The sequence below is a fragment of the Bufo bufo genome, chromosome 1 (assembly GCF_905171765.1).
Source record: "Bufo bufo chromosome 1, aBufBuf1.1, whole genome shotgun sequence".
NCBI classification, from domain to species: Eukaryota; Metazoa; Chordata; class Amphibia; order Anura; family Bufonidae; genus Bufo; species Bufo bufo.
In genome coordinates this window covers 477208446-477220508 of record NC_053389.1, presented here as the reverse complement: position 1 = coordinate 477220508, position 12063 = coordinate 477208446, and the positions used below count along the sequence as shown (strand labels likewise).

Here is a 12063-nt window from a genome sequence, read left to right as displayed (position 1 = left end):
TTTTGCTTCAAACGTGCTGTTTTACTAAAGGAGTTTTATAAAAATAAAAATAAAAGTTCATTCTTTATAAAAGAAAATGTCACAGCTACAATGCAAGACAAAATAAAGGTAAAAGGAACATTTTATTCTGAAATGATCTCTGGCCACAACAATAAAATTTTAATGAATATTCACTAGAAATTCATACTTCTGTCATCTGCTGTACAATACATACAGTATTATAAAACTGGCCACTGATTCTAGTCCACTAGAACATCTCCAATGTGAAGTGGAGCCAGCAGCATCTCACAGAAAATGTACACAAAATATACACAAGTCCACATTCAATCCAAGTGTTTCACATAATATCAGTACACACAATTGCAGCATATTACAGTCACATGTCTAAGATGTTGCTTAAGAAGCAAAGCAAAATCCTAAAGCCGTGGTGGTTACCATCAATCCTAAAAAGAGAATGCTTTGAGGACCTCATATACAAGGAGCTGGACAATTCTCAAGTCACTTGTATTAGATTCATGAAAACACACTCTATTTAGGATGCTGGAGGATCCAGATAAATAACCACCGACCAAGGCAATGGTTGCGGTTTTGTGAGCATTCACATAAAATTCTTCAGAAGAAAATATCCTCCAAGAAGTAAAAAGCATCAATAAAATAGAACTCACATTGTTATAATAAATTATATCATGGGGCTGTACTGTACTCTACGGAGAACCATGGATTACCTTTATAAGGCTACATTCACATGACAATATTCATTTTGCGCATCCGCAAAATACAGACGACGTCCATGTTGTATCCATTTTTTTTTTTTCATGGACCCACTGACATCAATTTGTTCACGGGACGCAAAGAACAGGACATGTTGTATCTTTTGCGTAACTGACATATGGATGCGGAAAGAAAAGGGATGCCTTCCATGTGCACTCCGCATCCGTGTTTAAGCCAAAAAACGGATGGCACCCGTATTTTGCAGAAAGCAAAATTCATACGGTGGTGTTAATGCACCCTAATAAGGATTCTAGACTTACAGAATGTCAACTTGTCCTCTTGGATTACAGTACAGCCCAAAGCAAGAGCGTATGCACTCCAAGGTCATACATGAAGAGAGGCTCAAATGCCTTGCACCTAGTAAAAGTCACCGGCTGTGGAGCCAGGTTATTACAAAAGGAATGCACTTTGGTTCCTACCAAATGCCCTGGGATTGAACACACTAGAAAAACTAAAAACCGTTTTGAGGTAATTCTTACAAAAAAATGAAATATTTCCCACCAAGTCCAGCATAACAAAATATTGTACAAAAAGGAAGGGTTGGTGTACAAATGCAGGCAACCAGTAAATCATAGATTGTACCTGGTGATGGCCTCAGAGCTTCCTCAAGCCTTCAACTGAATGGAAGTATCTTCCTGTAGTCTGACTGGTCAGCGATAAGAAGAACACTACTGTGATAGTTCCTTGTAAGGCCTCAAAGTAGGATGGTGATTTTAAGACAAGTAGTTTTAATCGGTACTAAAAATGCCTTCACCATTTAAGGGTACTTTGACACTAGCGGGTTTTTTTTCCGGTGTTGAGTTCCGTCCTAGGGGGATCAATACCGGGAAAAAAACTGATCAGTTTCATCCTAATGCGTTCTGAATGGAGAGCAATCCGTTCAGGATGCATCAGTTCAGTCCCTCTTACGGTATTTTGCCGGAGAAAATACCGCAGCATGCTGCAGTTTTTTCTCCGGCCAAAATTCCTGAACACTTGACGCAAGGCCGGATCAGGCATTCATTTTCATCGAATGCGCAGACCTTTAAAAATGCAAAAAATAAATACTGTATCCGTTTTTCCGGATGACACCGGAGAGACAGATCCGGTATTGCAATGCATTTGTCAGACGGATCCGCATCCGAATGCCATCTGTTTGCGTCAGGATTGCCGGATCCGGCAGGCAGTTCCGGTGACGGAACTGCCTGTCGGAATCCTCTGCCACAAGTGTGAAAGTACCCTAAGAGAGTAAAATCGGAGGCCAAACATGCCCGGCATGGCAGCAAGAACAAAAGGCACAATTTATCTGCTTAACTCCGTCTGGTGCTGCACTTCAGTACCAACACACTGATGTATTAAGTAAGCCCCAAAGGGTTCATGAAACCAAACAAGACTGCAACCAAAGAAACAGCAACGCATTGTGCTATCACCGCGTCCCTCGGCAATGGGAACCTGCGAGACTCAATATTGTCTCCAGGACACCCCACAGCAGTTCAGCTGCCAGAGCCCTTAAGAAAGTAAAGACAAACTTGCACTCAACGACCTGTTCCTCTTAACAGTATAAAGATTCAAGAGAACATCTATTAATTGAGCAATGACATGGCTGCATGTAAAAAGTCCAAAAGGAAAAATAGGAAGAAATGTCATTTAAGAAAGTAGGGCTTGTTCACTAAGGAAAAGGTGTTAAAGGGGCTGTCCAACTATTACTAACCCCTCCTCCCCCCAGATCCCATAAATGTGCTAAAATATATAAAGAACATATACTCCCTACTTCATCTGCTGCCACATCCAATGCTAGTGCTCCAGTCCTCAACTCTACTGCTGAGGTCACCGATTGGCTGCAGCGGTCATACGTCGTATACAGCTACATCACCGAGGCAGCCTGTAAACAGAGACTGGAGCTGCAGAGCCGGAAACTGCAGGGGTTCAAGTGGTATGTGTTCTTTCATCCACAAGTAGGGTGGGTTAACCCATAGGTTTTTGTGGCAGTTGATCCAAGTGGATCCGGCAGAAAGGAGAAGCAGAAGTCTTTTATAAGGCTACTTTTACATCTGCGTTTGTTACTGGATCAGTCATGGTCAGCAAAAACACTTCTGTTAGGATAATACAACCGGCTGCATCCGATATGAACGGATCCGGTTTTATTATTCCTAAAATGATCAAAACGGATTTGCCTCTAAAACTACTGTAAGTCAATGGGCGCCAGATCCCTTTTCTTTTGTGTCCGAGAAAACGGCAAATCAGGCACCATTGACCTACATTGTATTTCATGCCGGATCAGTCTTGATCAGTATCCCATGACGCACACAAAAACGCTTCTAGCATTCTGGTGCACTCCATTCCGCTTTTGTCCCCATTAACAATGAATGGGGAACAAAACTGAAGCACTTTCCTCCGGCATTGAGACCCCATGACGGATCTCAACGCCGGTAAGGAAAACGCAGCTGTGAAAGTAGCCCAACTTTCATTCCCATCCAACCAGCTTCTTGGCACAAAACCTATATGTGAACCCACATTTAAGGGTTTTGGTTAGGTTTTAATACAAGTCAGACAACCTTTAAATGAGATAACTACTTCCTTTTTCAGCACCTCTCTTACCCATGGGGCTATTCTCTGGAGTGTCAATACAACATGCAACCTATGGACAACAGTGGCGCCGTTTCTGAAAGAAGCCAGCCATGCTTTTCTGATCCCATAAGACTGCTTTAAAGGGTTCCAGCACTCCAAGCCACAGATACAAGACAGATGACAAAGTGCATTCAATGGCCAGTGGGCATAGGAAACACACACGTTAATGGGCTAATCATTAAATCAGCGTTTAGACTAGACAGTCCGTATACGGCTGGCCAAGACGTTGACGGCCAGTGGGTTTGCCTTAACTAAACACAATGTGCAAATTACCAGTGTGGATATTCAGTCTGTTAAATATATATTCTATAATAAATACATTCCTATAATAAGAGGGATGGGTCTTCTTCATATCATAGAATATTTACTCTAAACAAAGTGTTAAAATACATGTTGCCCACATCCGACAGCCAGTGCCTTTATCAAAGGAATATAAGAAAATGGAAAACCAGCAGTTTGTTTTAGCGGTATTGGGGGGACCATGCTTTAAGTGGTACTAGAAAAACAGAGCTGGAGGTTTAACAGTCATACACCGTTCTTCATTCCTTCAAAATACTACAGATTCAGGTCGTTTCTCACTACTCTGTCATCTGGGTATATTCAATCTCTACACTCACAACTACCACCTATACACTGGGTAATTGTATATAATTGTAGTATATGTAAAAGCAGTGGGCAATATAAACTATATAAATTTGGGCAGCGATATAGATTTTTGTCTATATCGCCCTATCGCGATAGATGACCACGGAGCGGTAGTGAACTGAAGAAGCTTCTCACTCGCCGCTCCGTGGCCTCCTGACTCGGCACCGCGCTGCATTGGCCAGGGCCTTGCGTGCACACATCATCAGCGCGCTGGCAGACGATGTGTGGGACGTCAGGTCCCTCCCAGTGGACTCCATCAGCCAGCCGCGCACCCTGCAGGAAAGGTAAGTATATTAACAGGGGCCCGTATCTACCCGGGGAAAAGGGGGTAGGAGAGGCGGCGGTTGGGTTGGAGGATGGCTATGGCATGGGGCTGATGGTGCTGGCTGGGGGACATGGATGATTGCAAGTATACATAGAGAAGAAAATCATATATCGCGATATATATTGTTATCGCACATAGTTCAAATTATATCGCGGTATAGATTTTAGGCCATATCGCCCAGTCCTAGTATGTAATAAAAAGGGCCTAGGGTCCTAAAGAGGAAATGTCAGCTCTCCTGACGTGTCCGTTTTAGTAAATCCCCATAATATAACAATTCTGCATTGTTTCGTTCCCCTGTTATTCCTGCACTGTCCAATCAGTGCTGACAGTACCAGTACTTGGATAAGGGCAAGGGCTACACCCAGCTGATAATTATTTCTTATATTTCTAGGAGCAGTAACAGAGGAATAGCACAATGCAGAAACAATACAGAATAGTTATTTCATGGCAAGTAAAACAGAAATATTAGGCGAGCTGCCGGGTCTTCTTTATTACATAGTGGGCCTCCCTGAGACCAGTAAACTATGGCAGATCCAACTGTCAGGAACAGCCATGTCAACAAGGGAAGCCAGAATGTAAATGCTTTTAATAGTGAAAATCTGAACTGTCGGCCACTGAAATCTAGTCCAAGAGCAATTCATAAAGAAATGTGCCATGATCCTGAAGAGTTGGTAGAAGACACAGGGATTCCCTTTGGTGTTCCCTGAATTCCTGCGCCACACTCCAACCTCCAAGGCCCTGCACTATGCGTAACTTAGTGGACTACTTTTGACGTGGGGGTTCTGGTCTTGGCCCTAAAGAGTGGTGTTGGTCAGAAACATAAAAATGAATCGTGACAATCCCCCAAGTACCTATTATGTTATTATATATATTAAGTGGGTCACTTTCTCTTAACCTGTTACTTGCTGCTCATCTGTTCATTGAAAGACCTGGAAAAAATGCAATACCCAACAAGTGAGCTTTATGCCAACTGTGCACCACCACGTATACATACTATAATGTGCGTCTCCACATGAAGTCAAAAAATATGTCTAGATTTGTTGTAGTACTTCAGCCACTGCTTTAAAAATGCATGAATGGTGGTTAAACCTTCCGACAATAAGTTATGTTCAACAGTCAAGCAATAGTCAGTGGCCAGCCACTGACTTTGACACTTCCTAAGCAAAGCCAATTATAAATGCTATACTTAAAATAAAAAAAATAATAAAACCTTAAAGCATCGTCCCCAATGTTTAAATATAAAATTGCATTATTACTAAAAAAAATGATAAATGGCTGCACAGATAAAGAGTTGCTACAAACAGCAATTAAAAAGATTACGAACTTGAGCTGTAATGAATAAGGCTCAACAAGGTGTTCAAAGAAAGGTCTTCATTAGATCAGCTAACAAGCTTTGGCAACACAGTCCTTTGCTGAATATTTCCATTGGCATCGGTCATTTGGGCCAAATTAGTTCTTAGTTTTGCAGCTGAGCCTGATGTGGGAGGTAACTTGGAAATGGATGTTATAGCACCAGAGCTTTCAGTTATTCTTTTGGAGGAGGTCTTCTCTCCGGTCGGAGGCTTTGGCAAGCGTCTACGTAGCCAATGATGTCGTAACGCTTGGCTAGGAGTCATGCGCAAAGCAGGATCCCATTCTAAACATTGCGCTAGAAAATCAAGAAACAAGGGATCGTCACAGCCTTTCAATGCAGTTACCCAGTCCCTACTCCCAGGAGGGCCTCGTAGTTTTCCTCTTCGAGAACGGCCACCGTTCAGTACCACAGATCCATCTGGCAGAGTTGTAGCAGTGCAATAACGAGGATAACCTTTGGAGCTGACAAAATTCTTGCCTCGTTTTGAAGAATCAAGCAGTTTTTGGGAAGGCATCCCCAGTAGTTCAATCATGCATGCCAACTGATCTCCTTCATCTTCACCGGGTAAGAGTGGATAACCAGTCAACAATTCTGCTAGAATACAACCCAAGCTCCACATGTCAATAGGCATGCCGTAGCGACCGCCAAGTATTACCTCTGGAGCTCGATAAAAACGTGACTGTATGTACGTGTACACACGCTGATGCTCATAACAGCTTGAGCCAAAATCTATCACTTTTATGCCACTTCTACCCTGTTGCTTCAGCAAAATGTTTTCAGGTTTAAGGTCACAGTGGATTATTCTGTTTTTGTGCAAAGCATCCAAGCACTGTAAAATTGAGTGCGCAAACTTGCGAACTAAAGGCAGGCTGAAGCCCTGAAATTTGTTTTTCTTAATGAGCTCATAAAGGTTCATGCTCAGCAGCTCAAACGTCATGCAGATATGGTTGCGGAATGTGAAGTTCTCCAGCATGTGGATGACATTCATGTTGTTATCTTTATCCTGCTTCTTTAGGTGCTCTAGGATGCGAATTTCTTCGGCGGCTTGACGATGGAAACGTTTCTCGTTCCTTACCATTTTTAAGGCCACGTGCTGATGGAGCTTGTGATCATAAGCCTTCACAACTTGCCCAAAGCTTCCTTTGCCAATCACCTTAAGAACTTCGTAACGATAAGCAACATGGTCATGTGGCACTTGCATATATGAGCCCTGGTCATCATCATAGCCGCCATTATTTGAGCCACCAATCACACCTTGACGTTTCTTTGCATTTGGACCCACAAAATAAATTTCTGGATAGTTGAAAATTTCATGGTGCTCAAAGGCTGTCAATTTTTGCATGTATTGCTTCATGGCTTGTTCTGGGGTTAACGAAGAGGACTTTACTTTGGTTGTCCCATCTGAAGATTTCAAAGAGCTAGAACTTCCTTGCCTACGGTGTGTGCTTTCTAGGTGTCTTTCTGAAACGACAGGTAATCCAGTTTTACTAACAGATGTGAGCCCGTTGGGTTGCGTCGTCAGGACGGTCCTTTTGTTGCTGTTCTCTTCAAACAGTTGCTGCACCTGGATCTGTCCATGGCTGCTAATGTGCAGATGTTCATTCATGGTGTGCTTATTGCCTCCAATCTGAAATATACAATTGGAGAGGTTTCAACATAGTACAGTAACTTTTTTTTTAAAGGTGAAACTATTATGATAATCAACCCTGAAACTATGTCAGCGCTGAAGTAAATCTTGCTTGAACACATTGCTTGCATTCCTCAACCAGGAAAAAGGCAAGGTGATAATATACTGTTTATACGCAGTCAACAATACGGAAACCATTGTTCCTTCAAGTTTACACAGCATTACTAGGGGTTGTGAACAAAGCCCAAAGCCCCAACAAGGCACTCTCAAAAGTATTCTACAACTAAATAATTAGGGTAGGTTCACATCTGCGGCAACCTACTCTGGTAGTCTGTTCCGGCTGCCTCCATCTTCCGTTCCCGCACCGTTTACATCCGCTGGTGCATGGGCATCGTTACCTGCACCTTTCCAGACAGTGACTGGCTTCAGCAGTGACATGCTGCTTGTGGCCACATCACTACTGAAGCTAGTCATTGGCTTATCCTTAGAATAGGTAATCAGTATCTGATCAGTGGGGTCAGACTCCCGGTATCCTGCTGACCAATTGCTTAAAAAATAACGCAGCACTCCGTGAGCGCCGCAGCCTCTTCCTAGTTCAGTGATGTCATCAGTCACATGGCCTAGAACAGGGATCAGCAACCTCCGGCACTCCAGCTGTTCAGAAACTACAACTCCTAGATTGCCTCATTCAGTTTTTTGGGAGTTAGAAAAGCAGCCAAGCATGTTTGCATGCTGGGAGTTGTAGTTTTACAGCAGCTGGAGTGCCAAAAGTTGCTGATCCTTGGCCTAGAAGCAGCTCAGTCCCATTCAAGTGAATGGGGCTGAGCTGCAATACCAAGCACAGCCACTATGCAAAGAATGGCACTGTGAGCGCCATGGCCTCCTCACTGCATACAACGCAAAGGAGTGCCACAGCCTCTTCAAACGGCTGATCGGCAGGGTTGGCGGGCGTAGGACCCCCTCCAATCAGATACTGATGACCTATCCAGAGGATAGGCCATCAGTATTAAACACTCGGACAATACCCTTAAAAACTAGCCAGAGCACTTGCCCTTCCCATCTCAAAATCTTCTCACATTTCAATGTGCCGCTACTATCCGTCAGCTTTCACTCGTTAGGATTAAAAGAACTCATCCACGAGAATTTTTTATTCATTAGACGCTTGCAAGTAAATTATTGGAACGTAGCTGAGGCTAAAGACAGTAACTGGGATGATGCTGCTTTATTCCGTAATACACTAGTGGCTCCAACTAGTCCTGTTAGAGAAAAGATTATTTCCTCTGTACTTACCCCTCCATCACACCCACGACACTGCCGTCATTGCTGCGCTTTGAATGGCGGCGGGCTCTTCCTCTCAGGACCCTACCGGATGCGTTTCCAGGCCTCCGTGTTCAGCTACATAAAGTCAATGCAGCTGAAGGAGAAGACTTGGCAACACATCCGGTCAGGATCCGAGCAGGACAGATGCGGCAAAGAGGGCACAATAGACGGGCAAGTACAGAGGAAACAAGAATGAGAAAGGTTGCCCTCCACAGTTCCGTGTTTGGGCGACAAACTGGAGGGTCTGCAGCTATTTATCCCTCTACCTATTGAAAGAAACCTGCACACTCAACATGGCTGAGCATGCATGTTTATTGAGGAGCTGGGCAGGATAGCCCTTGGCTGAATGAGCATTCAGCTGATAGTCCTCTCAAGTCTACATGTGAAGACATGCTTGAGGACATTGAAGGCATGTAACAGAAAAGCACCAGAACAAGGAAGTAAACAGTTATTTACAACCAAATCCTTTAATTATAGCAAGGAATGCAAAAAAGATAATGGGAAAAGACTCGGAAAAGTCCAGTAAATAAACATTCCACATACTGTTCATGAGGACGACCGGCAAACAGCAGCAGCTGCCAGCCACCTGTCCCACCAATAGCCACAGCATTCAACAGCTGCTCTACACGAAAACGGGCGCCACACGATATTACTGCATGTGACCAGGCGCGGATAATTAACTCAAAACTCTACAGTCCCTAATGAATAACACAGCGCGTGCGTGACTATAAAAAACATTTGGTGCCATTGGCTTCTGTTAGAAAAGGTTCATACAAGGTGAACGGTAAACACCAAATAGCTGCTCTGGAATATGACAAAAATAAGACCGCGGCTAATTTATACATAGGAAAAGAATCATTCATGTCACTATGGGGGCTCGAAATACAAACTACTATAGGAAAAGTCAGAAACACTAAAATAATGCAAACACATTATATACTAACACTATATATACAGAAACTAACCATACATACAAAATATATAAGGTAGAAGAATATATACAGAAACTGCGAACACTACAATAACAATACTAGAGTAACAGAATATGCAAACACTAACAATATATACAATACTAGAGTAACAGAATATGCAAACACTAACAATATATACAATACTAGAGTAACAGAAACTGCGAACACTACAATAACAATATATACAATACTAGAGTAACCGAAACTGCGAACACTACAATAACAATATATACAATACTAGAGTAACAGAATATGCAAACACTAACAATATATACAATACTAGAGTAACAGAGACAATATACAGAAAGCACACACATTCCTTCTTCTACGTAGTGGAGGAACCCTGATGTACACGGCGGACATGAAGCAGACTAATGCGCTGGCGGTCACCCGGACTGGACCTTGCACATTTACTTCTATAAATACCAAAGTCTTAGCTGAATTTAGAAGGCAAGAAGACGGTTAACAGACAAATTAGGAACGTGATAGAAAACAGGCAGAAGAAATAGACCAGCCATCCGAGACTTACCGTGTGTGTTGCGTTGCTGGTTCTTAAAGGTGGCAATGATACCGGAGATGGCGGTCCGGTCCCAGCTGCGGATCGGGGTAAGGCAGGAGATGGCTGCAACTGACTAGTACCTTCACTTCCTCTGCCTAAAATACAACAGGAAAAAAAAGATGACTCAAAGACAGATATTCCAAATATGTACAGCACATTCAGAGTGTCTTCACACCGCACCACATCACACGGTACGGCGAGTGGTAATACATGCCATGTCCATCACAAGAGACACCATGGCATCCACAAAATACAGAATACAGGACAAGCCGTAATACACTGGATGAAAATAAAGCGTCTATCTATTCTGTGTAGTACTAGTATAAGGCATTCACTGAACTATCCTGTACGAAGTATACTACAGAACGATGCGGAAAGATATGTGTGCCATAGGCCTGCTGCTGTGCCCTACCCGGAACAGTCATAGGTTGGCAGTACCTACCCAAAACAGCTACAGACCAGCTGTACCCAGACGGGCGCGACCCACGCGGAGCGGCCACAGACGGGCGCGACCCACGCGGAGCGGCCACAGACGGGCGCGACCCACGCGGAGCGGCCACAGACGGGCGCGACCCACGCGGAGCGGCCACAGACGGGCGCAACCTACGCGGCGCGGCCACAGACCGGCGCGACCTACGCGGCGCGGCCACAGACCGGCGCGACCTACGCGGCGCGGCCACAGACCGGCGTGACCTACGCGGCGCAGCCACAGACCGGCGCGACCTACGCGGGGCGGCCACACAACGCCATGGCACAGAAAGAGCCATGCACTATAGCACCCTGCCCATACATTGCAGGCACACAATACACTGAGGTACCTGTCAGACAGCTTTGTCTGCCATTATTAGGGGTGATGCCATTGAATGCCTCTCCAGGTCACCGCCGCCCGGTCACCAGGTACACGGCTAGCGACAAGACAAAGCGGGGGGAAGGGGGGGTTAACCCTTTCCTGCCCCGTACCAGGGCCTGCAGGGACACGTCTGGCACAGGAAATGGCCACAGAGGTGCCTGCAGGAGAGCAAAGCAGCCAGGCAGACAACGTGCCCCCGGTCCCGGCGCTTCCCCGCCACCCGCTCCGGGCTCAGCTCTTACCGGTCGGATGCACCGCTGCAGCCGCACAGGCTTTCCTCGTTAACATGGCGGATGAGCAGGGAGAGGCCAGTGGGGGGCAAGGACCTGAACTCCGGGCTGTCGATCCCCCACCGTGTCCACGACCTCCGCTCCCCAGCTTCTTCTCCAGTCAGCACGGCAGCGCCCCGGCATCCCCGTTCTCGTCACTGACTCACACAGCACGGGCAGCCCCGATGCTTCCTCTGCTCCCAGGCGAACTCCCAGGGGAGTCAATGTGGGAGGAGCGCAGCCGGGAACACAGGCCCCGCCCACCGCAATGCGGTCACTCCCACACACCAGAGACACCGTTAGACTGCCCACCCCTCTCGGCCAGGCTGTCTAACGGGTGCGACCACTCGAGCCGCTGCCGAGCCGGTACTGGCCTCTCTGACTCGGAGGAGGCGGAGACGCGACTCCAGGCGACCAACCGCTCGCAAGCGGCTGTGGTGTTGCTAAGCAGCGATGTGACACGCTATTCACAGACTATCAACAAGCAAAGGCCGTGCGGGAGGGCGAGTCGCACGTTCTCTGGGTAGACTGGAGACGAGGGCGGGCGCGAGAAACGTGGGGTGACAGACTCTGTGATTGGTGCAGTCCTGTAGCGTCTCCAGCATGGGTCACCCTAAGGTGGAGGACGGAGCGCCCCCTTGCCCCCAGGCTCCCTCACTGCACTCAACCCGCACCACATGGAGTGACAATAGGTCGGCGCCCCTGGTAACGATCACTATGGTGCCAGGGAGGCGTTGTTTGTTTACCCTGGCAGCCATCCATTGT

The 12063-nt window shown here is 45.8% G+C and overlaps 1 protein-coding gene across 1 annotated transcript; it reads right to left on the bottom strand.

Moving 5' to 3' along the window:
• Nucleotides 1–1887: 1887 nt before the first annotated feature.
• Nucleotides 1888–11797, bottom strand: DYRK2 (dual specificity tyrosine phosphorylation regulated kinase 2). Its single transcript, XM_040409563.1, has 3 exons — nucleotides 11272–11797; nucleotides 10150–10274; nucleotides 1888–7329 (listed from the first exon to the last, which is right to left on the bottom strand). Exons 1-3 carry the CDS (start codon nucleotides 11315–11317, stop codon nucleotides 5728–5730), a joined length of 1773 nt encoding a protein of 590 aa, XP_040265497.1. The 5' UTR covers nucleotides 11318–11797; the 3' UTR covers nucleotides 1888–5727.
• Nucleotides 11798–12063: the final 266 nt, after the last annotated feature.

What these genes read in the sequence shown, in the direction of transcription:
- DYRK2 (XM_040409563.1), bottom strand. Translation starts at nt 11,317, where the DNA reads ATGTTAACGAGGAAAGCCTGTGCGGCTGCAGCGGTGCATCCGACCG. An exon ending in TGCAGCGGTGCATCCGACCG is followed by an intron (nt 10,275 to 11,271) that starts GTAAGAGCTGAG and finishes GTTGTATTTTAG; the next exon opens with GCAGAGGAAGTGAAGGTACT. An exon ending in CCAGCAACGCAACACACACG is followed by an intron (nt 7,330 to 10,149) that starts GTAAGTCTCGGA and finishes TGTATATTTCAG; the next exon opens with ATTGGAGGCAATAAGCACAC.